The sequence below is a fragment of the Acipenser ruthenus genome, chromosome 23, assembly GCF_902713425.1.
Source record: "Acipenser ruthenus chromosome 23, fAciRut3.2 maternal haplotype, whole genome shotgun sequence".
Classification (NCBI taxonomy): domain Eukaryota; kingdom Metazoa; phylum Chordata; class Actinopteri; order Acipenseriformes; family Acipenseridae; genus Acipenser; species Acipenser ruthenus.
The window spans coordinates 5,265,369-5,291,682 of record NC_081211.1 but is presented as its reverse complement, the minus strand read 5'-3'; the positions used below and the strand labels follow the sequence as shown (position 1 = coordinate 5,291,682).

Sequence of the window (26,314 nt, the reverse complement as noted above, 5' to 3'; positions counted from 1 at the left end):
CTCCAACTGAGCAAAAAAAAAAAGCTGGAACAAAAAAGCGCATGTTGTGGTTTATTGCATGATTCGGATAATAGCTGAAAATCATGCACATGAATGAAGATGAGTCTCTTAAAGAACGCGTGGGTGGTGTGATTTCGTTTGGCGCACACTCAATGCCCTCTTAATCCCAGTTGCTTTTAACGAGGTGAACAGTGGGCTAAAATTAGAACCTGGTGTTTCTGTCTCTCTTTGTCCTCTTTAGCACAGCCAGCACAGTCTTGAGGTCTGAGGCACGTTCTTTACATAGATTTTCAACTTTTCTTATCATTTCAACTGGTTGTTTTTCTCCATCAAATTATAAAAGCAGGCATCTGGGCTTGTTATCCTGGTTAATTAATTATTATTTGTTTATTTAGCAGACGCCTTTATCCAAGGTGACTTAGAGAGACTAGGGTGTGTGAACTATGCATCAGCTGCAGAGTCACTTACAACTACGTCTCACCCGAAAGATGGAGCACAAGGAGGTTACGTGACTTGCTCAGGGTCACACAATGAGTCAGTGGCTGAGGTGGGATTTGAACCAGGGACCTCCTGGTTACAAGCCCTTTTCTTTAACCACTGGACCACACAGGCAGTGGTTAAAGAAATTAACCACTTAATTAATGACAAGATACAGGTGTGTCTTATTTACTGCAACATATTTAAGGAAGACAGGCAGTGCCCCTTATTAAAATGCACACAGTTATTTTGCCGTTTTCCCATAGTTCCTATGCATACCGTGGTTTGTCTTGTTTTTTATTAAGCTTTACCATACCTCTCTGGGCTTTACAATGCTTCGCTATGCTTTACCATGCCTTCATTGTACTTTGCTATGCTTTTACTATGGGAAACATTAATGGGCTACATGAGGTGAATATCACATTTGTTGAACAGTCCCCTCAACAGTAATTCAATAGTTCACAACTTCAGTTAATTTAAGGTTAGGCCATGCTGGTGATTCATTGTTCATGTTTTAAACTTTACGGTTTAAGCATCATACTGTGAAAACTTGCTATTAAAACCAGCTATGTTGCACTTCCATCATTTTCTGTTACCTTTTTTTAGGATGTTGTAGTCATTTTGTGGTCCTTTTTTGCAGTTGCCCAAAATACCCTGAATGTAGAAGGGTCCCGCTTTGATTTGTGACGAATAGTCAACTGTATATTATGTCTCTGAAAACAAGGGATGCTCGGGAAATAGGGGTCAGACCTCCTGGAGGAATGGGGCGTGCAAGGCGTCTTGTGGAGTCCTTGCCATGACGTCATCAGAGGAAAAACAGACCAACCCATTATTAGACAATTCTTGATAAAAAGGGCCAGTGGGTGTATGAGGCACATCTGCCCTTCCTCTATCTGGAGGCTCCGAACTGCAGAACAGATGCTGAACCCCCAGGTGGCCCCCATGTTTGCAGAAGGAAGCCTAAAGAAAGGGGCTCTGTGCTCAATGGAAACCCTTCCTCCAGTTTCCATCATGCGTACAAGCGCTTTCTATATAGGGATCCTTCCCAGGACCCTTATACCAGGCTCTGACCTCTTGTGCTAAAAATACAGCCGTGTCTATATGTGCGACATTGACAGATCCCTGATATACAGCCCTGGTAACTTTGAACAGCACTGGCAGCGTTACCCTGGTTTCCCTTGAATAAATTATTATTATTATTATTATTATTATTATTATTATTATTATTATTATTTATTTCTTAGCAGACGCCCTTATCCAGGGCGACTTACAATTGTTACAAGATATCACATTATACAGATATCACATTATTTTTACATACAATTACCCATTTATACAGTTGGGTTTTTACTGGAGCAATCTAGGTAAAGTACCTTGCTCAAGGGTACAGCAGCAGTGTCCCCCACTGGGGATTGAAGCCACAACCCTCCGGTCAAGAGTCCAGAGCCCTAACCACTACTCCAAATTAGCCACCCTTTCCAACTTCAGCAGGTATGTTACTGTCGCTAAATACCATGGGGAAATCACAGCAATCAGTGAAAGGTTGGTCAAGCAGAATCTGTTTTTTTAAAGCTCTAGAATCAGGCCACAGCTTGAAACGTGCAAAATAGATTGTTTTTACATTGAATGCACCATATCGAAATGTATTGGATGTAAAATATAGTTCTCAAACTTTTTTTTAAAAGATCAGAAGTATGAAGACGTCAATAGAGCTCTTGGAACCATGTCTAATCTTTCAGTACATGTGGTACACCAGTGGGTAACCATTAACTGGGTGTAAGAAGGACAGATTTGCTCTGCCATTACTAGAATCTAAGATGACATGTGGTATTTCTTACATCAGAGCAGAGTACTGTAGGGGAACAGCTTGGTTTGCTTGGACATGATTATAAGAGCTCTAGTGAGGGGTGCTTTAAACTTTGCTAAAAGTCAAAAAATAGAAAATAATGCAAAGTGAATCGGAAGAGCAATATACATGGTGGACATGGTTGTGGGTCCTGAGTAGGTACAGAATATAGAAAGCACCTATATGGATGATAGAAACTGGCTTTTCATTGAGCACAGGTCTTAAAGGAATGAGTTACTTCATAATAACTTCATCTATTTAGCCTAGAACAAAGAAGAGTTAGGGAGGGAGTATTGGAGACTATTGAAGTCTTTACAATCTTAAAAGGAGTTGACATAGTTAACTCTAACCAATCCTTCAAGCGCCATACAGAAGCCAAGACCAGAGGACACCACTGGAAATTAAGTGGAGGTAGACTTAAGACAGAGGGAAGGAGACACTTCTTCACACAGAGTGGTGAGGGTATGGAATGGGTTACCCAGTCGTGTTGTTGAGGTAGAATCACTACTCATTGAATGAATACCGCTAAAAATGTGCAGCAATTCTGCAGCTCACCATATATCGTGTTTTTATTTAACTGTGCCTTTTTTCCCATTCATTATGCTTCACTTGTCTACAAATTGCAGTAAATGTAGATGTAAACGAAACCACTACAACATGACCTCCACAACCCTTGGAGAAAAACTCAGCTCATCACTCAGGAATTTAGAACACTCCCTATGTAATTAAGGAGAAGGAATTCGAGCTGGATTCTAGAAACGTATTCATAACACATTTAAACTTCATAATATCCAGAATTGCAATCAGCAAAATACTGCATTTCGTACCGTAACATCATTTTATTTAGATGCTGGGTCTGCATGTTATTGCGGTTTGAGGAGAGCTAGTGAAAATGCTGGGGGTGTGAAAATTGCTGCAGAAATGCAGTAGTTAATGTCTTTGGTACTTACACAGTAATTTTGCATTTTGTGGTCCCATAGTGGCAGAGCATCGGTATAGTGGGGTTGAAAATGTATGAATGACTCATACCTTTACTTTGTTTTTAATCTACAGCCTGTCCTGAGAACATCAATGTTCACTTTGTAAAATATATAATCTAGGGCCCTGAGGCTGTGTACGAAAGCCCTGGTGTCTGGGTCGATTTGCTCTGCTGTGACAGCTGAGGTTTGGCTGGGGTGTGTACAGTACAGTACAGTTTATAAGATGTTTGATGTGTGCTAATCCCTGCTGCGGAAAGTCATATTGGGACAGACAGCTTAACTGCTACGATGGTTCTGAATCAGAATGCCTGTGGTGTTCTTTTGTGCCGTCTTCCCCTGCTTTCACACTGAGGCGTCATGACAACAGCACTGGCAACATGGGGCAAGCCCTGCCCTGGATTATGGGATGCCATACCCAAGATCCAGCCGTACACTGTGGCAGAAAGCAAAACCAAGTGCATTAAAGAAATACTGTGACTCCCTAAGACTTCCATGTCGATCATGCAGTGCTTGTGTGGCGTGGTGTGCTGGCAGGAAGAGCCGTGAAGGGCTTATGTCTTCAACGTCAACTTCAACTGAGTCAAAGTGAACATAAAAAAGATCAAATAAACAGCTTGCACATAATAATAATACAATTCAAAAACTTGGAACACACTGCATTTCAAAATAAACGCTTCATAAAATGAGTGAGTGAATGTTCAGTTGCTTTTTGGGCCTGGATGACCAAATATAAGTACCTAAAACGGGAAAGCTTGCTAATAGACAGACCTGTTCTACATATCAAGGAATCTGCTCCACAGACAGTAAACTTCACACAGAGCAACAGCGAAGGACGGCTTGCGATGGACAGCTCATGATCATGGAGCCCAGCAGACACATGGACTTCCTCCGAACCCAGCATGTTGGGCCCCAGCAATGCCTCGTGGGATATCGGCAGGCCTTGTTTTATGACCGCCTCCAGTTGCTAGCTTGGCAACACCTTGCCCCTACAAGTTAATCCTGCCTTGAGTTCAGTGGTCCCGGATGGGATGGAAAGAAAAAGCCCTGTCCAGTAATTGAAGTTGAGGAACAGGTTCATGTTCCAGCCAGGAGCCAGCGGGGGCGGTTCCTGCGAGGATGAAATGACCCGTTCAAAGTGTTCAGATAACAGACGCGGCAGGAGGAGCTGCAGCCGAGAGGAAAAGATCTGTCTTTGATCACAACTGGCAGTAATTGCCATTGTTCAATGATATTACCAAGTCAATTTGTATCATTTCATCTTTATTACCAGGACTCTAGTTATAATTTTAATCTTTATTAACAGTTTTTTGTTGTTGTTGTTATTATTTAAAATGAAGTAATGTATTTATTATTGTGTAACAAAGGGAATTCATATGCTTTACCATGACTCGCTTATTCTTTACAATGTTTACCTGTGCTTTACCATGATTTCACTATGCTTTATTACACCGCTATGCTTTATAAGGGAGACTTGTATAAGGGAGCTAACTCTTAAAGGCATGTCTATATAGTTAATCCTGTGGTTCAGCTGAATCTAACGTAGGCTATAGTCCTGCCTTGAGAACTACAAGAATAACCCACGTTCATCTCACTAGCAACCACAGCTCAGGACAGCTGGAATCCTCTTCACTTAACTTGACAACTTTGATATTATTACATTTTTAATAAGATATCACATCTTTATATGGCTGGTCCCTTCATTTCTGGCCGTTTTGGGATAGCTGTGGCATGACCCTAGACTTCTCATAAAGTTCGGTCCTGTATAGGTAGTTACTGGCCAAGTTATGGAGGAAAACTACAGTGGCTCCCAAAAATAAATTAGTTTAAGTTATAAACTAATGTAAAAAAAACATTTACAAATGCTTTGTCCATTATATGTGGTTTTATACACAAATCCTCTAATAATATATATTATAATAACATAATTAATAGCATTTATTTTTATAGATTGTACATTTATAACATATAGTGACATTTAAGCAAATGTACTTCTGCAGTAATCTATAGGCTGCATATCTCTTCACACAATCTCCCACCTGTGTGAGCTGGAACAGTATGGAACGTTTTTTTTTTTTTATAAAGCACCGTTTTTCTTTCCAAAGTAAACTATGGGACCACTTAGAAGAGAATGTAGACAGGAAAGCTTTGAACTAAGCACGCTGCGTCTGAGAGAAAAAAAAAAAGAAAGAACGAGAAACGTTAATTGGAAGAAGTGCAGTTTTTCAGTTTTTGTTTCCCATGAAGGGAGAGTGTTAGAGCAGAGGAAGCCAGATAGGGTGTCGGAGTGTTTGAACCCCCAGCCACCCAATCCCAGAGCGGCTCAAACTCTCCTGCACACTAATAACCAGGAGGAGCTGGGGTTTCAGTCTCTGCTCCTCCACAAATGTGAAACAAAACAAACTTTTAAAAACAGAAACACTCGCTCGGAAATAGAAAGCTCAAGTATTTATTTGATTTGTTAAGACAGCAGCAACAAGATACAGCAGATAACAGCAGGGGTTGTGCTGAGATCCTGTACCGGTTGCTAGGTTGCTAGGTTGCTGTTGTCGTCACAACACAAACAGGGTTTAGATAAAATAACTGGCAGGGGTCTCAGTCAGCAGGAAGTGCAGTCTGGGCTCAGGGTCACTAGGCAGGCTATTATCACTCTCCCATGGAAACCATGTCTGGATTAGGATCTCTTACGTGAGCCCCAGTTTGGTTGCCATACTGTTTATTTTCAAAGCTCTAAAACCGTCACAGAACATTGTGTTTTATTTTATACAGATTTTAATTTTTTGTAAAACGGTTTATATTGGAGCCGACTGATCTTTTTGAAAGAAAACAAACATTTAGTTACTGGTAAGTTACTAATAATTAGTCTCCACGCAACTCTCATTGCTGCTGGCACTGCTTGGGCGTTTTGATTCCTTCATGTCATCTCCTATTGGCCGATTGCAGTCCACCTGACTCTCCAGCCCAGCTCTGCACTGCAGCATTCCAAATCAGTGTGGCTTCTTATTCTTCAGTCTTATTGGTCGGCCATACTGTCACGGTCTGTGACAAAGCATATTGGTTTATCATCCCAAATAGCCTGCATTTGTAGTATTTTTTTGGCTTTTTGACCAAGTATTCCTTATGGTTTAATCTAGTGCTACATACAAGAACTCAAAATGTGTGTTAGTGCTTTGTCACTGTAGGTGTGATGTGTGATGCCCAGGACTTAATGCTGCTGTAAGATCAAAGTATTACTATGTTAAAACTTCCACTTTACCATTGAATAAACCTTTTTAATGCAGTTATATTAACAGTTAAGTAAATGTCCTGTTTTATTGGTAATAGAAAGTGTACTTGTGTATTCTAGAATTGTAATATTATAGATTTTCGATTAACATTATAAGCTCAGAACATTACATTATAAACTCAGAACATTCCATTAGAAGGCTCTTAAACCATTAAACCATGTTGTAGTATTTTTTGTATCTGCATTAAAAAAAGCCAGAGGAATTTGTATTGGGTGCGATCCCACTTTATATAAAGGCATCTCGGACAGCACAGCACTGAAGAGCCGATGAAGCCACAGGAATGTATGGTAAGGCAGCTTCTGTTTAGACAGAGAGGGGAATGAGAGCTAGAGTGAGAGTGAGAGTGAGAGTGAGAGAGAGAGAGAGAGAGAGAGAGAGAGAGAGAGAGAGAGAGAGAGAGAGAGAGAGAGAGAGAGAGAGTACACACACACACTGGCTAATTTTTTCCAAAAGTGCCTGAAAAATAAAGAGTTCTTTAATAGCAGGATTAAACCCACATGTTTTGATGTTTTGACTGAGTTCTGTTTGGGATATAGCCTGCAGGACCACACTGTAGAGTGGGAAGATAAACACGGTCTGAAAATAAACACTTTTAAGAATCCAGTGACTACTACGACTTTAAATAAGTGGAGATGAGTAAAGTGTTTGGAGGGAAATGCCTGGGAATCCAAACTATCCCGTCTCGTTCCCTTCTTCCAATAAACTGGCCCTTCACAGTCAGTCTGGCTTGAAATAACACGCCAGCCAGCACAGGTGTTAGAATGTCAAGCTCCTCTGTTTTCAGCAGCTCTGCTTTCATATGGTTGTTTTTTCTTTGCAGACGTCTGAAGGAGAGCAGAGAGGGCCTTCCCTCACCAGGTAAGACTACAGGCAACCAAGTCAGGGAGACAAGGGATGTGACCCGACAGGGAGATGCAGCTTTTATATATTATGAAAGAAAGAGGTCACTTCTCTGTGTTACTGTGAGGGTTACAAGTGATCAGGCAAAAAGGCAGGAAACCAGGCCTGAACAGACAGGCTAGTTCCAGCCTTGTATACACACCTACATCATTTTAAACTAAATTGAGTAATTATTTAATTGGACCTCCAATCCTGGCTCACAGTTTTCTCTATTCTAGCTACAGTCTCACATGCAAATGTAAGTATTTTAAACAAGGCTCAAAATGAACCCTTTCCTGGGTCCAGTTAATATACACAAATTTAACTGAAACATTTTTAAACATTTATACCAAAAATAAACAGATATGAAGATAAAGATAATACTGTTGTTGAAGCAGTTGATGGAATTAAACACGTTTATACTGTAGAATTTGCTATAATTTATTTGGCAGACACCTTTATCCAAGGCGACAGGGCAGTGCAGGGTTACAATGCAAGATTAATATATGGAAGTAAAAAAGAGTACAGGTGTGGTGTTATTTTGTGGTACATGTTAAAACGTGGTACACAGTGAACTGCGCTTGCCAAATGATTATAGCTCAGAAAACAAGGAAACGCCCATCTGAAAGGAGTACGATGTACTGAGACTGGCCCTTAACGTTCTTTTTAATATATCTTTTTTTTTTTTACAGTTCAGCAAATGTATGTGACTTTAACCGATTAGGTTTTCTAAAATTGCAAACACATTCGGTTTTGTGGATGAACTACAGTTTGTCTTGTGTGTAGTGATTTGTGCAGGCGTCAATCACATTCTGACGATGTGCCACTTTTTGCCCGTAAGTTATTAACAACAAAATAAATCACAAAAATAAACACTGTTTACAAGTGAGGGGGTTTCACCCTGTCACAGTTATCAAGGATACCGTTTGCATGAGGGACAGCTAGGTGAGGGACAGAACCTTTAATTCTAGTACAGAGATTTTTAAAAAAAGCCAGCACAGGAGCGATGGGTTTTTCAGCCACGGGAGACGCCCGGAGGAGTGCCGAGGATCTGGAAGAGGGTTTGTTTTGAAAAGAGGGAGCCAGGAAGCCACCACTGGAGGTCCAGTCACAGCCACACCATTACTGGAAAAACACTGATACTGAAGTAGCATCCAACAACACTTCTGTATAGTTTCCTATAGTATGCTGCAGCGAATGCTATAGTGTTTAAAAGGAAACTATAATCTTTATGGACAGTACTACTTATTCAGTGATTGGACTATCTATAAAGGTTAGGGTTCAAATACCCTACATACTAATCCATGTCTAAATGGCTTTCTGTAATTGTAGTCAGTGATTTATCACACCTATTGTTTTCATCTATGGTTTACAGCTTCAGTTTGTTCTTTTGTGGTGGAAATTCTGACGGTAAGATATTAAATAAGGCAGGGAGTATGCCAGCCCCAGCCAGGCATCTCATTTCAAATATTCCACAGGTGCAGCCCGGGCTTTCATGTGGAGTATCACCTTTCTCCTCTAAACACCAGGAATCCCTGGCACTTCCTTTCAACATTTTCCCACACCCAGTCCTGGACGGGCTTTGATGGCCTTCCAGGTTCAATATTTGGCTTGTCTGGAAAGCGTTAGCCGATGAGGATGACGAGGTGACAAGCAGGGGACAGGGGACACACCCAGTTGTTTCAAAACCTTCCCGTAGTTTGGTCTGGTGGTTAGAGAAAAAGGGTCAAGAGCTTGTCTACCAGTTCTCTGAGCTCCTTTAACGGCTTCCATGAGGTTTAGGGTGACATGACAAATATTAGAAACATCTGCTGTAAAACTGTCATTGTGGTGTAGAGTCACCATGTAAGGCAGCCAGGATGGCACTGATTATATGCCCCAGTGTTTTAATTGTTCTGGGTATGTGTATATTCTTCAGGATGCTGGGGCATCCTGAAGAATAGACACATCAGCAATTTTTCCATTTTTGGACATGGAAGCATCTGCCAACCAAGCACCTACTGTCAACTCTCTACCGTCATGAAGTATTGTGTGCAACAGCCCATTTACGTCAAAGTGCAGGCTATGGATGGTAGCTGTTTTTTTTTTTATCCGACACCTAGAGTGCACCAGAATGGTTATTTCTGTGAAGCTTGTTTTTTTTTTAACAGAGCAGACCTTTGAGCGAGGATCTTCCTGTCGAAATAAACAACCTTAAACTTTCAACAGAAAAACCTTTCGACGAGTCTAAGATCAAACCCCCTGTCTAATCAAAGCCGACAGACAGACCACCCCTCACTCAGCCTTGTGTGCAGGTAGATCAAAACCTCTGCCTGCGTCTGGGAGTCCTGTGCCCACCAGAGTCATGACTGGGATGATGTGTATGGTGTGGGAGAGAGAGAGAGAGCTGTAGCCGTTTTGAAGTGGGCTAGCCAGGACTCACCAAGGCAATCACTCTCCTGCCTGTCAAATACTTTGTATTCCTCTGCTTCAAGTCAAATTAAAGCTTCATTTTCTTCAAGCTGTATTTTAGATTACTGGATATACCAGGCAGCTCCATTTTTTTCTACTCCATTTTGGAGCTGCAGTCTCATGTATAAGACTGGAAACACTGTCCCCTATAGTGGTTAATCTGGTAAAGGCACTACCGCTCTGGGGTGCAGGGTGTCATGCAATCAGGAGCTCGCTGCTTCGAATCCTGGGGGTGCCAGTCTGGGCTGGGGGCCACTGGGAGCTTTTGCACTCCTGTGGGTTGGGGAGAATCATTGCCAGGGCTTAGTTCATCTCATTGTGCTTCAGCAACCCTACTGGTAAGCTGGTCCACGAGCCCAGTAGGAAACTTCCCAGGCTGGGCTCTTGCCTTCTGGGTTCAGAAGCTTGGTAACATCCATTTCTTGGTGAAAAGAGGGGATTGTGTTGATAGTGGGAACAGGGACAGATCAGTATGCAGTGACATTCGAATAGACCATTTCAAACTGGGTAGCAAACAAGAGTAAATAAAAACAATTGGAAACAGCTGCCGTCTTTCTTAGCTTTTTATTTATTTTAGGATCTCTAAACTTGGAATGAAATATCACAGTTACTTTATTTCCTGTTTAGACCATTGCAGTGAAAAGGTAAACGCTGTAAGAAGGATTTGTATTTTTATGTGAAAATAAGTTTTAAGTTTGATTGAAAACCATACTTTTTGTGGTGTAATATATTTGGCCCATGTCTTGTTATCTAATTTCTAAAGGGTCCTACCAGGTAACACTGCCTTGCTCTTTCCAAATGTGGATCTCTTGCTGGTTGACTAGCTTTACAAGCCACCCAAGACAGCTCATGAGTCCAGATGCTGATGTGACACAGACACACAGGGCAGAGCAATCCCCTGTGAAGCCCCTGCACAACACATGTGCCTCCCCTCCCCGGAGACACCAGGTACACATACAGGCTTCTTTGTGAGGCAGGAACTCCAGCACTTTGGAATTTACGGTAACACAGGCAGCTCAGAACACTGATCTGACCCTCCCAAACCATTCATTCATTTTGTTCCCAAAGCCTTGATCACTGCCTGACACTGTCTTGGCAAATAGGAAACACATGCTTGGAAATAGGTGAAGCTTAACCCAATACCCTACACCTACAGGCTAGTTTAAATAGTTTTAGGACATAAAACAGTGTCAGGAACAGTGCTATATAAATTAATGTGAGTAACAGTGTACTAGATGTTCTAGCAATGAACAATCAAATACTGTCAAAGGCAGCCAAGAAACACATACAGGTAATACAGAAGGAAGGCTAAAGCTTGAGTCTATAATGAAATAATATACGTATATTAAATCTAATGGTAACTGTCTGAATATTATTATATATGAGACATTGATGAATAGACAACAGTGTCCTTGTGAGGGAATGGGCATTCCTCCCCCCAGTATTATTCCTTGCTGCTTTCCTCCGAATGGAAGGAATGACATTATTCCACAATGGATCAACACTCCTGTTCCACCGGGATTCATGCCAGCTGGTTTCCATTGAAGTGAATCCATACTGATCTAAATCGGAAAAATTCAGTGGAAAAGTCGAAGACTGACCCCCAGCTTGTGAACATGGGGCAATCAGGGGGCTGGTCAAGGGGCTTGTCCAAAACACCATGCCAGCTTCTGTCAGAGTGGGCTCTTACACTCCTGGTCTTTGTTCCAACCCTGTTCTAAATTCTTTAATTGAACTAATGAAACCTCCATCCAGACCCTGAAGTAGGTTATTATCTCATTTTACCTGTAAAACGTGGAGTGGAATGGTCCGTCAGGACCGGGATTGGACACCCCTGGGGTAGAGGGAATCACAATCTCACTTTTAAAAGTTATATCAGGGTACACACACGAGGAATGATGGGAGCTGTAATGAAAATGCATTGTAAATAACATGGAAAAATGGGCTAATGTTTTTATGTTGAAAAGCAAACACTGTACATGGAGAACGTGTGTGGTCACTTCATACATGCGGTGTCTATATTGTGAAAACAATGAAGTGTTCTTCTGTTCTGCTCTTTCGTCCTAAAACGAGTGTGATTGCCACCTGTATGGATAGTACTCGTATTGCTGCTGTTTGAAAAGAGCAAGGCAGTGTTACCCTAGAAATTGACTGACTGCTGTAATAGCATTTGGCTACAAATGATGTAATGTACGGTCATTTCTGTCAATGTGACCAGAAGTGCGCCGTGGATAGAGTACCTGCCAACTTCTTAAAGGTAATTACTCTGAAAATACGAGTATTGGCTCCCCCCTAATTCTAATCCAGACCGCCTGAGAGGAACACTATGAGAAGGAGAATAAATACAGGAAACATGTCTAGGAATGCTAGGTTTAGAAAAACAGAATTATCGGGAAAGTCCCTTTACTTAAAAATACACGCATTTGTCTTTTGTTTAAATGTGCTAAACTTCATGTAATCACCCCAGGTCAAGGTGAGGAGAAGTGGTCCTATATACTTTAATATACAGGATCCACCCACTCAAAAGACATTCCCATTGTCCCCTCATTTCCCAGAAAAAAACTCCCATTTTCCTTGAATAGCGTATTTCCATTTCTCAAGCTGGCATAGATATTGGCCTCCTGTATTCAATTACCTTCATTTTTAAACTTGTACCCATTTTCTTGTTTTGTTTTGTTTTTTGTCTAGTTTGCTTGTTTTCTTCTTCAGTGATGAACTTTTGAGGTCAGATTTTTTTAATTTAGCAAGAGGAACAGATGTGTCAGCAACTCTTTCATCAGAAAGCTGTTGTAACACAGTCTGGTACAACAATGTTCTGCCCTTGATCATTTAGATATTTAGTTCCCAGTTGAAGCAGATGCCTGGGCTAGGGAACTGTACTCCATGTGTAATGCTTTCCATTGAGAATTCTGTCAGCCAATCAAAAGCAAGAACTCCCTGCGTTCTGCTTATCTCCAGGAGGTCACATGGCTAGCCAGTGGTGAAGCTGCCTTCAGTCAGGAGTCACGCAACCTCCCAGACTGGTCCCAGCCTAACGACTTAGGAACACGCGAAGCCCAGCCATGAGTGACACAAAGGGTGCTGGAGTTTATGTTTTTTGTGGTTGAAAATAATAAAAAAAAAAAAAAAATGACCCAAATGATTCCCGACACCTCTGTGCGAGCTTGTTAGGAGCGGAGAATTTTCCAAACAGCTGTGTCCAATAAAAGTTATAAATAAAAGCAGTAGCTTGTAAGGGCGCCTTATCACGCGGGCTCCAGTAGCTTTTCTTAGTTTTATTTTTGCCCTGTTGCTGGTAGTGAAGCCTTAATATATCCCATTAGCTCAAAGTTTTTCTATTCATGAAGCGGTCACTGGCTTGGCTTATTTTGAAGATGCTTATACAACGGAGCACCTTTTGAATGACTCTTGGTTTCCACAGACCTGTTCTAATTTAGGAGTGGTGAGGCGTGGTGACCAACTTAAAAACCCCTGTGAAGGGATTATAGTGGAGGTGGTCATCCACACATACATCGCTTCACACGTTTCTCCATATATCGAGAGAACCGCTCATCCAGTTGTCATGAAACTTGGTATTAATACTGTTCAGTTTTTATTGATAATATCAGATTCTGGAGGTGTCTGCATGTCCATTATTTAGAATTTAAAGCTGTGTATGTTACTGCATTGTTAAGAACATCTAACCGATCACACAAGTCTGTATCTTTGATTACAGCTCCACCGAACTCTCAGCTAGCCAGAGAGGCAGTCTAGCTCTGCAGTCCGAACTGGGTCTCCCAGTACCCAGAACCTCTTTACATTGCCCCCACCCACCGTTCCCCCAAAACCCAGGTTCAGAGTCTCCAGCATCTGCTTTCCATTACAGTTCAAATTACCCTCAGATGAACCGCATGGAAAATCTGACGCAGACCAAAGGAATGTAAATAGAGAACAATGGGAACTCCATTTCTCTTCCTAAAAGGCCTGGCTTAACAGAATTCAATTCTGTAGTTCTTACTTAGGTTTCCCAGTTTATTTGGCTTTGGGTTAGGTCTCAGGTAGTTCCCCAGGGAACTGTTTCCTTAAAAAATATGCTTGCGTTACAGCTACCCTCACACTATCCAAACCAGAAGCCATCATCACCCCGCTTGAGCGCTTGATCAAGAAAGCTGGCTTTAATACCAGATGTCAGGGTTAAAAAACTAAAGCCTACAGTAAAATATAAACCCCACATCGCATTTTTAACCCCATAGTAAATTGTGTGTCCTCTATGAATAACACTGATAATATTTTGTGAAACAGTGTCATGAGGTCATGTTGCCTTGTTTTAAGTTTTTTTAAAGGTAACTGAGTTGATAAAAAAAAGTGAAAAAAAACACTATGGCCACTCTAGCCAGTTGCCCACCCTTTCTAGTTTGTTAAAATGAACAACTCAGCAGATTACTGTACGTCAAAACTGCATCTTTTACTGTAACCATAATCCTAACCATAATTACAGTGAAACAGAAGAAATTGTAGGTGCAATAATAACTCTGCAACCCAAGTCAGTCTTGTTTCGGTTTCTGACAGGCAGTACCATGTGGTCTGTAGGCGGTATGGTCACGGAAAGTCACGCTAATAGCCTCAATTTGGGGGCCAGTGGAAAAGGGCTTGTTTTGGATCCTTGCTGACGTCAGGGGCGGAGGTGATGTCTGAAAGAGCGTTATAAATATGCTGAAATGTTGTGAATGAGCCAGGATTACTCTTCAGTGATGGGGGTTTCCTCTTAGGTCCTGGCTGCAAATCAGGTGTAAAATTAACACACTGTTGCTTAGTTTTAATAGGCCGTTTTTCCATTGGGTGCTAAAAATGACTAACTGTGCCCATCCTGTTTCCTGCCTCTCTTCAGAATGAGCAGCATGATCACTGGACTCTTTTATTGTGCTGAAGCTCTTCTGCTATTGAGCTCAAGGCCAGCTAAGTCTTGAGTCACCAACAGGAATATGCAATTCCAGAAACAGATTATAGTAAATATATGACTTTAGGAGAAATAACAGTTGACTGTCTGTACCTGTATGTCACACTAACAGTTTTATTAGTATCTTGAGAAGTTATTCCACATACTGTAAAATCAGTCATTTCAAAGTGTTACAGAAACCCTGGCAGTGTTTACAAGAAACACATTGCTTTACTTTTCCAGACTGTTTGGATTTTTCAGTTTTTTATATCATTGGTAACTCAACTAGGGTATGACTTTTTTCAACATTTACTTGGGAGCGTTCGCCAGGAGCAAACAAAATCTCTTCTGAGGATCGCAGTGCGTCCAGTTCGTGCTCCCTCCTACAACAATGCTAGCGCTCTGACTGAAGGGAGGAGGGAACAGAAAAGCAGCATTGCTGCATACTCTTCCATGATACTAAACCTAATTTGCTTACCTAATCTAGGTTTTAAATACCACTTATCCAATTCTCATTAAACTATTCATTCCCATGAACATTTTGTTGTTGTTTGTTTTACAGCTGTTGGAACCAAGCTTCTAGATACCTGTTAAAAACTGTGGTCAATTTGCATAGTAGTTGTGCAATTTCCCATTCTCTTCCTGTGCTAATAAGAACATGCTTTATCAACTCGGTGCTTTAGCAGGATTTCACTATGCCTTGATTGTACAGGGCAAATCAGGTGACTGCTATGTTGAGGACAAAACCATTTGCAACTTATAGGGGCGGTTTGGTTTGGGGAGAGGATGGTGTGTAATGGAACTGGACACATTTGAAAACATGCGCCCCATCCTGACCCCCAGCAGGGCTTGTGCAACAGAATAATCGGGTCGTGTAGTTGGATCACAGGTGGCACAGCGGGCTCCTTCCTCCTTGCATAACCATCAAGCTAATTACTGCCCAGGGCACAGCCTAGCACTCACTCACTCACTCACTCACAGCCACTCCAACTGCTGTCAGGCTGGATTCATTTGATTACTGCTTCTTGAATTCTTACCCAAATACCTTTTTTTTTTTTTTTAAAGAGACCATTAAGAAAACGGGATTAAAGGGTGGCTAAACTGAAGTAACAAAGTATTAAAGCCAGAGTCCCTTTTCAAGTTGGCTCCAAGTATCGTTCTAAACAAATGTATAAAGTCCAGCCGACACAGGGTTATGTACGTTCTAGTCAGCTTGACTGAATGTCTAGTGAAATCCAAACCATGAAGGCTTTTTTTTTTTTATAGACTTGTCATTGACTGTACCAGTACAAAATACAGAATACAGTAAGAACAGAATACAGTGGAGCAGAAGAACTATTCAGAATGATTGCAAACACCATACAACAGTAAGGGAAAATATACAAAACAATTCAAATCACAGTTAGCTGCTCACTCTTCAGCAGGCTTCACATTACGTTTCGGGTCTATTTGACCCTACAGAGGTTCACACTTTGCATAGATTTTTTTTCATCATGGCATTTTATGACTTTTCCTAACTCTGGGTTTTGAACATGAACACAGATTTTTAGATTCTCCTTGGACTGGTTAAGCACATACAGTATGATGGTTGCAGCGATCAGAAATGCGCAACTTGGCACAAGTGGGATTCAGTGTGGCAAGCACACTAGCACCACCTAGTTCTCTCAGCGTAGTACCTTGCCCATTAAAAACGGGTATGGGATAGCAATGGCATGACTCATCCCCATTAATGCGATTTAAATCTTCCGTCTTCCGACAATAAATGAGCTAAGAATCAATCTGCTGCAGGCTTTTAGATTGAGTATAATAGTGGTAGGTTTAACCAAATGGATATGTGCATGAATATGCAGTGCACCTTGTGATTGCAATGCCTGCAATGCTGAATACACCTCAATGTATTCAGCTCAAAGCTATTGCAACTGAATAAATGCTTGCAAGACTGACGTTTGAGGGTTTGTAAAGTGATACAGTACAGGTGTAAGCTCTCACCACTAAAATGTACCTCTGGACTTGATTCAGACTTGGAAAATAGACCTTTCCTGCAGCTGTGGAAGAAAATCTCCTCAGTTGTTATATATATATATATATATATATATATATATATATATATATATATACACACAGCAACAGTGACAACTAGTGGACAGCTCAGCATTGGTTTCTTTTTAGTGTGCTTGTGCTCATTTGGTTTACTGGAAATCAAGAGTGTAAGCAAGTTCCTTCTTTCTCTTCTTTTCACAGCAGTAGAGCCCCAGTCACTTACTGTACGTGTGGACAATGCACCAGGGCTCTGTGTAATTGCTCTGTCTGTGTTAACAGCTGGGCTTTGGTTTTATAGTTTCAAATGATTAAACAGATACGACCAACACCAGGGTGTGCAGCACATTATCTCTGATAAAGAAAAAGATAGCACAGAAGTCAAGCTGCAGCGTTCTTATCGTATAACAGAAGCACACACCCCCCTAGGAATTTAAACTGCAGCCTACAATCACGTTCAGTTTTATTCTCGAATATGGATTGCGGGTGACTGAATTCTTCTGTAAATGCCCCCTTCTACGGACTAATTTAATTAGCAAACTGACCCTCTTGGCTGTCCAGTTTGTTAAGCTGCCAGCATACCTTTCTGAAGCCAACTTGTCATTCTGTCAATGGTGTTGATACCACTGATCATTACAAAGTTTTCAGGAGACATTCAACAGAGCTGGTATTTTCAGCATGAACTGTAATGTATAATATAATGTAAAAACCTTCTTGAAAATCAAAAAATATTTGTTAACCATATATCAGCCTACACCTTGAAGTATTAAAAGTTAAGATCATTTCAGTACAGAAGGAAAGAGGATGGTAAGGTTGACTTGTGGTGACAATGAGAGACTGTAAACATGCTGAGAGTGCATACTGTGACATGTACCAACCCGTTTATAAGAATGAATGACTGTTCATGATAGGAGGGCTTGCATACACATACAGGGTGGAGAGAAAGATACAAGGAGAGAAGCAGCCTGTTAGACATTTATATCACTTTACTCTTCTAATATCCTACCGGAATAAAAAAAAGATCAGAATGACAAGAATACATTAGGAGCTTGTTCACCTTCAAAAACAGTCCTCTTTGCTTCCGTGAATGGAGTACTTAAGCTTCATAAATCAGTTAGTTCCTGGTACTTTTTTGTTGTTGCTGGTTGATGCAAAACATAACAATAAGCAAACAAACAAAGCAAAGCAATCTAACAGTTTAAGTCGGATAAGACAAGCCAGTTAAAAACAGATTTACAACCCATACACTTTTGTTAACTGCAAAGCACAAGCAAAGTGAAAGTATATCAAGCTAGACTTTTTTTTTCTTCTTATGTCTCATTGGCAATACATCATCCTCACAAGTCTAAATCGTTTTTTGTACTGTAGTTAAAGTTTTCAGACTTCATTTTATCCTAACACAACACTATGATTTAACTTCCTGTTCTAACCCCTGCCTCACAGGAAGTAAACCTAAATACAAAACATGTCTCCTCAAACTTACAGTGTGGTAGCAGGACAAGTGACAAACTCTGGAAAATTAAAGTCCAGTCCAATGACAGAGGAGTTGTGATTTTTACAGCCTTGGTTATTACCTCTAAACATTAACCAATTTGTCTTTTGCACTCCAACACATGCCATTCTCCCAGGAGTTTGAACCTAAACCTGGCAATTGTGAAGATCTACTAAAATTTGAATTTATGCAGTCGTGGATAAAATTATAGCTTATAAACAATAACTTTTCTTCAAAACACACAGCAAGTACATGGTAGTGTTATTGCAGTAAATAGTACAGTAATCGTAAACAGTAAAGTTATACAATTACACAAATATATTTGTTCATTAACTTATAAATACTATTTCCATATATGTCTCGACAGAAATGTCTAACTATGTTGCTAAGGAAACTCCAATGGAAGCGTGCACCATCTCTCTCTGAGAATGCCAAGTCCATTTGCAGCATGGAACTTCCTCTCCCCTGGTAAAACCAGGATCAAGGACAATGAAAATATGGGATGCTCATCTCGTGGTTTGCCAGATGATTAAGCCCAAAGCTACGCCGACCAAGGACAGGACAATAGCCAGAATGCAGATCTTTTTACGAGACTTTTGCTGAAAGATAGAAAGGGGATACGCTTCAGAAACAACAGCAGAATTTTCTGGCTGACATGTGGAATGTTGCCAACCTCCTAGCCTCAGTATCGGGCCATTCCATCTCAAGACGGGTTTCTCAACCCCTAAAGTCAATGACATGTCAATTATTTTATTTTTCACCCTCAACATGGAGACAAACGTGGTTCTTTAGCATGCACACACCTTTCCTAGACCTCTCCATTTAATGTGGTTTATATAAACTCCTCAACCACAAGCAGAGGATACACCTCCCCAGGATTAGGTCCACTTGAGCTGCTACTTCTGTTTCACGGAAGGATTCAGCTGTGCTCAGCTTCAACGATAGCTTACTGTGTTTTACTGCAAAAGTCTTTTTGAAATCTACCTAGCTTAACGACTTTACTTGCTGTCCTCCAGGATGAGAGAACTCAGTTTAGTCCTGCTTCTGCACCTTTTCAGTCTTGTGATGTTTGCAATGAAGGCACTGTACAGACATGTGAACTGCATTGCTGTGTAAATGCCAGTCTGACTGAGGGCACAGCACAGAGACTCCTACCTGATAGTACGATGCCCGCTGTAACTGTTCCGCTCCCCTCTCCACGTGCACCTCTGCGCTCTCCACATTCGCTTCAATACTGTCTGTGGAGCAACACACAGTGCACACACACAGCGTTAACATAACCAGATCCTCAGAGACTTCCTTTATACAGCGAGGCCTCTTGTTCACTGGGTCATGTGAAACAATAGTGCTGCTACCAGTCGTTATTTAAAATTATACAACCGACATGTTTCTTAGAAACACTATCTAATAATAAATTCAATAGCAATGACCCTCAAAGAACTTGAGAGAGTGAAAAAACGTACCGATCATATCTCCTTGGTCATGAATCATCACGGCTAAATCTTTAAAAATCTGGTTCACATCCAATATATCAGACTGCAAACAAACAAGGAGAAAAGGGAATCAAGTTTGAGGTCAGCATGGGGTGTTATGTACACAACAGCATATCCGAGTGAACCCTGTCAAGTTTTTTTTTTTTTTTTCGTTCTGATATTTTGATCCACGTTCAGCAGCTGCTCTTCTGGTCTAGATTCCTACCATTGACCACTAAAGATCAGCCAAGGCTAGACCAGCCAGTGTCTTTATACAAGAGCCAGCGCCATGTAGTGCACAGTTGTTTCTTGCCAGCAATATTGAAAAGAAGCTTGATCACTCGATTGTGTTGGCCCTTTGGCTGATCTAAGCTTATGTATGTCTACTTCAGGCAGCTATACATAAGAGCAAAAAATGCAATGAGAACCACTCAGAACGATAGCTAACATCTTAGAAAGGTAAGGGGGCAGTAACAAACATCTTAATTTGAAGCTCAAATACTGTATTCGAATAGTAACAGTGGGGGTTCCCTTTGGTGCGTGGTTAGGTATGTGGGAAAGACTCAGCTCAGAAAGGCAACCTGTAGAGCCCTGTACCTCCAGCTGTCGGATAGCAGTCTCCCTCTCTTTGATGAGTTCCAAGTCCTCCTCAGTGATGGCAACCTCCTCTTCCTGCGCCTGAGTCTGTGCCCAGTCATCGTTACTGCAGGGAGAGAGGGCTACTGTCAATATACAAACCACAACACCACACTGATCATAACAGACCTTTATTTAGCTCACTGTCTTGCTAATGCTTTCACAAGCTCATAAATGTAGATGAACACTACAGTGATGAAGCCAGCCAGGGTAAGCAACTCATTAGGAATATTGCTTTCAACTAAACCCAGTTCCAACTTACCTTTCAAATGACACAAGCGGCTCATCTTTGTGTAATTCACCTGTCTGTAGGAGAAAAGGAAAGAAAGGAAGAAAATGCAGTCATTTAACCTAAATTATTTATTTCAGTACATTTTGTTCACCACTGTACTTGTGATCATGTTTTTATTATTCTCCTCACTGCCTTTATCTATATGCTTGTCTGTTATCTTTATTTTTGCGTGACATACATGGCTTTATGAGCTACATTTGGTATCATGTTAAATGCAAAACGGTTTATTAAAAATAGAACCCTAACCTTATATTGAAGCTATGTTTGAGCATTTAAACCTATTTACGTCACTGAGTTGTGTAACACAAACTATATGAAAACAAAGTGGAGACAGTGGTCTCTTTCCTCACCGAGAGGCGGGACCCTGCCCTGGCTCTGGCCACCGTCTCCTTCCCCTTCTCCGCCGCTCTTCGCTGGACTGCCTGGAAGTTATTGAGCGCCGCGGAGAACTCATTCATGAGACGCTCTTTCTGCATTTTCTGCAGCCTCTACAGGGGAGTTAGAAACACACAGGGGAGCACATTGGCACCATGTCATGCAAACACAACCGATTCTTCAAACCTTTCAAAGACATTTTCACCCTTACAAAAGTTTGCCACTGTACTTCTGTACTTTTGCCCATGGCTACACTATGCATTTACCATAGCTTACCCTGGTTGGCCATGTTTATTAATATGCAAGCTTCAGGACTCCATGTGGGGCATGAGTTACAGAGCTCATGCACATCACAGCTACACTGGAACCCTGTTACCATCACATGTGATTTTCAATATGCATCTCCAACCAGTCAGTGGAGGGACCAGCTTGACCCGGTGAGGCTCCACACTAACCTGCTCTGAAGGGGAAAGGGGCAGTGGCAGGGAGCCCAGCTCCTTCAGGTGTCTGTTGGTCTCCTTGGCCAGCTGGTTTGTGTAGTGCTGCAGCTGATGTCTGAGAACGCAAAGGCCAGAGTTCTTCCTCAGAAAACATTTTGAGGAAGTCAAATGTTTGCACCCACTTCCTCTATTTTAGATTTTCCCCTATTTTTTTTCTAAATTTAAAACAAAGCCTACATCATGCAGAAGTAGGTGACCATGGATTAGATGACAATACAATGCAATGTTCTGAATATTTACACCAGCGTTCTTGATCTCCACAGCTTTTATTTTGCAAGCCTCACTTAAACATCAATGATCAGTTAATCACCCTGGTGCCCTTCTTGGAACATTACGTATAGATTACATTACTAGCACATGCACATTTTCACTTGTATTTAAAGGCTTATGTAAAGAGTACATCTTCCTGATTTTTAATAACAACATTTCCTCAATGCACCAATTATAATCCACAGCATCTGATTAGGTACCATGGCCTATGTATTATGTCCAGAAGTCTGAATAACTACTTGGAACAAAATGTACATGCATGAAATGAAGGCGTGGTTGTGATACTCTGAAGAACTTCTGGGTATCTATTCCCTACAGGCTCATACTCACAGCCTGTCCTGCAGATCACTGTTATCCTGCTTCGTTCCCAGCTGGCTCACCATGCTCTTGATCTGAGCAGCTGTTGATTAAAGAAAAAAAATATATTAAATTTACATCAAACTTCAGACACCAGTAATAACCTCATTGCGGTGACATTCCTGGGGACGGCAGCTCTGGTTACAATCCAAAGCAATCATCATTCAGTCACACAATGCATGCACAACCAAATGAACGACATGCACATTTAAATGCATGCCAAAGACCAGTGAAAACACTTGCAGACAGCTCACAGCCCTGCTGTACCATGCTGTCTGTGTATGTCTACATCTAACCAGCATGGTATATGCCTGGTATCTGAATGGTTATGTAACCCAAGTCGTGGATTATAGTTCTGAATTAGAACTGCTGGAGATGTAATGTGTCATGGGTCTCTGAGCGATGGAGAGCTATCTGACCTCTGATAAGCTACACAATATTGGGCCTGGTCAGAAAATCAATGAGGGAGCAGTGGGTCCACTGCAATGTTTCCCCTACCCCAGAGCATTCAGACCAAGTTCTGAAAACCACAATCAATATTTAACAATACGAATCAATGTTAAGTGAAGCTGTTGTGTTATTTTCAGTTACAACCATAGAGACCGTTAACAGATGCAACCACATTCTGTATTGAAGTGTTTGTTCAAAACAATCTCAAATACCAGGAAGCAGTTCTTCTGGTCACAACTAGAAACCAGAACCTGTTGTCACCTGCTCAGATCTCTCTTTTATTCTTATTTATTTACTTATTTACTTATTTTGATTGCACACTCAGATAGGTTTCCAAGGTGACCCTGCAGGCTGGTGAGAATCCACACAGCAATTGAAACATTACAACCTGTGTTTCAGTAAACAGGAGCCTTCATCTGTAGGAAGACAATATATAAAGAATTACCCCAAGTTTCTATTTCAATTGGAAAGACCGGCCAGTCTCACTAATGCATCTTCCGAGAGTTTTCATTACCCTAGAAGATTTTCAAACAAAGGGAATTTGGGGGGTTTATAAGGTACAGAGCTCTTTTTAAGCATTAAGCACTTTCCACTTAAGTGATGCTACAAGCTTTGTGTGTGTTTTATTGTAAGGAATGTCCATGGTTAAAGTAACTGAAATTGCACTCACTGTTGTGCGTGACTTTCTGGATGTTGGAGCTGCATATCTGGATGAGAGCATTGAAGTCCCGGGGCTGGGAGCGATAGCTGTCTGCGTTCCCGTACGACATGGTGGCACTGCAAGGCCTGGGACCCTCCAACAGAGAAGGAGGAGGAGGAGGAGGAAAACGAAGAAAGCACTTCACTGATCACCAGCTTCTCTGCAACACCTGCAACAGAAGAACCAATCAGAAACCCTCTCCTGGTTCCAAAGCCTGATTCCACTGTGTTTTATTGTATTTAGTAAGGGTCAGGAGTAGGTCAGTACCATACATCTCCCGCTACGGCTGTCAATTCAAAACAACAGGACGAAATGAATGTGTAGAAAAAGTCGATGACCATGAGATACATCACAATTTAATAAAAGGTTTTTGCAGCTGTATGCAGAAATGTAAGTGTGACATACAGGCAGACAGACACTTTTATATATCCCCACCCCAGAATCCTATACTCGCAATAACTTATGCTAAATAACACTGATACCAAGTTTCATCAGAATTGGAAAAGCAATCTCCAAGTTTTATGTAAAAGTGTGACTTATCCCCACCCACCCCCCCATTATATTTCTGAAAGGAATTAAACAATGTAACATTATAACTATCAAGAAACAGCACAACCGAACAGGACTGTATTGCTAGTTTATATGTATTTATTTACATTTTTCAGTCCAGAATAGATCCTTCAGATGGAATATCTTGTTTAGAGGGTGTCCCAGAGGACCACAACATTGTATCTGGTATTACACTAAGTTAAAGAAAAGTCATGCTTTTTTATTGTCTTGTACTTCCTGGGTCATTTCACCGAAGGTGTGAAATTGTCCCCACTCTGTGGGTTCTTTCCTATCAATAATCAATCAGCTGCTTTCCCAGGTGAAATGACCCAGATATAACCTATGAATGAGGCACAAAACCTGAGATGTTCTGAAATGGAAATACACAAGTGCTATAACATGTGTTTCTTTCAAAACTGCACATTTGTATGTAGGTAACGGAAATAAAAAAAAATGGAAACGATTTATGTAATTATTTTGTCAACTACAATTACTTTAACGATTGATCAAAGATTAGTGAAAGCAATGCGTTAATATTTAACTACTGTTAACCATGATTAATTCTGGTGGTAAGACTGTCTGATAATTACCCAAAATTACAATATTAGATGGCATTCTCAAGTCATTTTTTATCTTTTATTTCATACTGGTACTCGTTTTTATCACAAAGCGGTTGTTTCAATAAAGAAGCGAGACAGTTACACAGTCTCGCTGCTCGTATGAATATATCGGTTTGGGGAATCACAATTTAGCAGGAAGCTAGCCCGACCCTCACAGCGCGCTTGCGCACTTACAGCTGCCCCATACATTCAATGCAGACGCAGTATTTGGCAGCAGAAACGCTCCACCCTGTCCCTTAAAATAAATACAGTGTGTACTGCAGCAACACAAGCAGAGATTAAAAACGTGAATACAACCGAGCGATATTTCTTGACCACACTAATGTTGCCTAATTACAACATGACCACAGCATCTACGTAAATTATAATTCATTTATAAACAAAATACATTATTTTAGGAAGCCTTACCCCTAATACAAAAGTGTTCATTTGTAATGTATTTGTTTAAATTCAATGTAAACCTCCTTTTTAGGTTATGCTTTGATGTGGATTTCTTGAGACAATTCACATGACGTTAATGTACCGCTGATATCTACACTACAGCCAGGAGTTCCCTAATTTATAACTGGAACGAGCAGATCAAGATAAACATGGTGTCAGACGGTTGTGTCACTGCTAAATCCTAAAATGTTATAATTATACGTGGCTAATATAGCAATGGCTTTAAAGTAAATGTCTTACCTGTTTGTGAGGCTCCTTTTCTGTGTGTCAGGATTTTGTTTCCCACTTTCCAAATCGACAGATAAAACGTCACAGAACCCCGTGATGCAGCCCTGATGTCATTTCCATGAGCCAGCCAGGCTGCACTACCATAAAAAAACCTGAGTAGGAATGATGTCACGCTGAGCTTTGCAAGCAAACATATTCGTAAACGGTATATTCAGAAAAGGAGTGCTTTAAAATCAATTCTCAACCTAGTTTTTGTTTTTTTTAATCATGTATAATAGTCATTCCAAGTAAGTTTCCACCTTTTATTTGATCACAGTATCTCAATGCAGACACAGCAGAAGCAAGCTTATACATTGCTGTTACTGAAGCAGTTAGAGACAGAATGAAACACAATTCCTCTTTGTGATCAAATTTCTCATTCTTCCTAGCTTGATGAACCCTCTGTATCTTGTCATGCTCATCCGGTTGAGAATAGCCGATTCTGATGCACGCATTGTGGTCACTCACTTAAAGTGTTCATTGACTGCTAGATTTACTGAATTACTTTCCTTGTGGTGCACAAGAAATGTGTCAAAAGTTAACAATAACCTTCCATTAGAAAAGACAACTTTCTCAACACAATTAAACTGGGACCAGTATTATATAAGTTATTTACAAGATTTGTATATCAAAACTCTTGCCAAACCATACTAGACGGCATCACTAATGCAATAGGTCTTCCTATGCCCTTGTAATAATGTGAATAAAGCTAACAGGTAACAACATGTACTATAGATCAAAGGTTAGCAGACTTTTACCCTTTGGTTCATTCATTCTTCCCAGTATTGAAACTGGTCTGTTGTGAAGTGTGGCAAAATATATTACCCAGGCTGATATGTAGACATAATGCTAAAGCCTGATAAAGAGACCAAACCAAATTGTATGAAAGATAGGCTTAATGGGAGTCTGTAGTTAAGATCACACCTTTTCTTTATATTGTTTTTTTATGGTAAAAAAAAAAGGGTTGTCCTTGAAATGCGTTTAATGAACCCAGTCCATTCACACAGCTAAATGATTGCTTTGG

The 26,314-nt window shown here is 40.8% G+C and overlaps 1 protein-coding gene across 1 annotated transcript; it reads right to left on the bottom strand.

Moving 5' to 3' along the window:
* Positions 1–17,835: 17,835 nt before the first annotated feature.
* LOC117412963 (syntaxin-12-like) lies at positions 17,836–25,383 on the bottom strand. The gene is made up of 10 exons (XM_034021631.3): positions 25,264–25,383; positions 23,384–23,582; positions 22,237–22,306; positions 21,592–21,691; positions 21,112–21,249; positions 20,732–20,775; positions 20,431–20,536; positions 19,825–19,897; positions 19,517–19,599; positions 17,836–18,960 (listed from the first exon to the last, which is right to left on the bottom strand). The coding sequence occupies exons 2-10, from the start codon at positions 23,481–23,483 to the stop codon at positions 18,868–18,870; spliced, it is 807 nt and encodes a 268-aa protein (XP_033877522.1). The 5' UTR covers positions 23,484–23,582; positions 25,264–25,383; the 3' UTR covers positions 17,836–18,867.
* Between the last annotated feature and the right edge of the window lie 931 nt (positions 25,384–26,314).

Bases quoted from the DNA above. Each gene is read 5' to 3' on its own strand.
- LOC117412963 (XM_034021631.3), bottom strand. From the start codon at position 23,483: ATGTCGTACGGGAACGCAGACAGCTATCGCTCCCAGCCCCGGGACTTC. The intron at 19,898-20,430 runs GTACAGGGCTCT...GTTTGTTTGCAG, and splicing joins CTGCTATCCGACAGCTGGAG to TCTGATATATTGGATGTGAA. The intron at 18,961-19,516 runs GTAGGAGTCTCT...TCTATCTTTCAG, and splicing joins AGCGGGCATCGTACTATCAG to CAAAAGTCTCGTAAAAAGAT.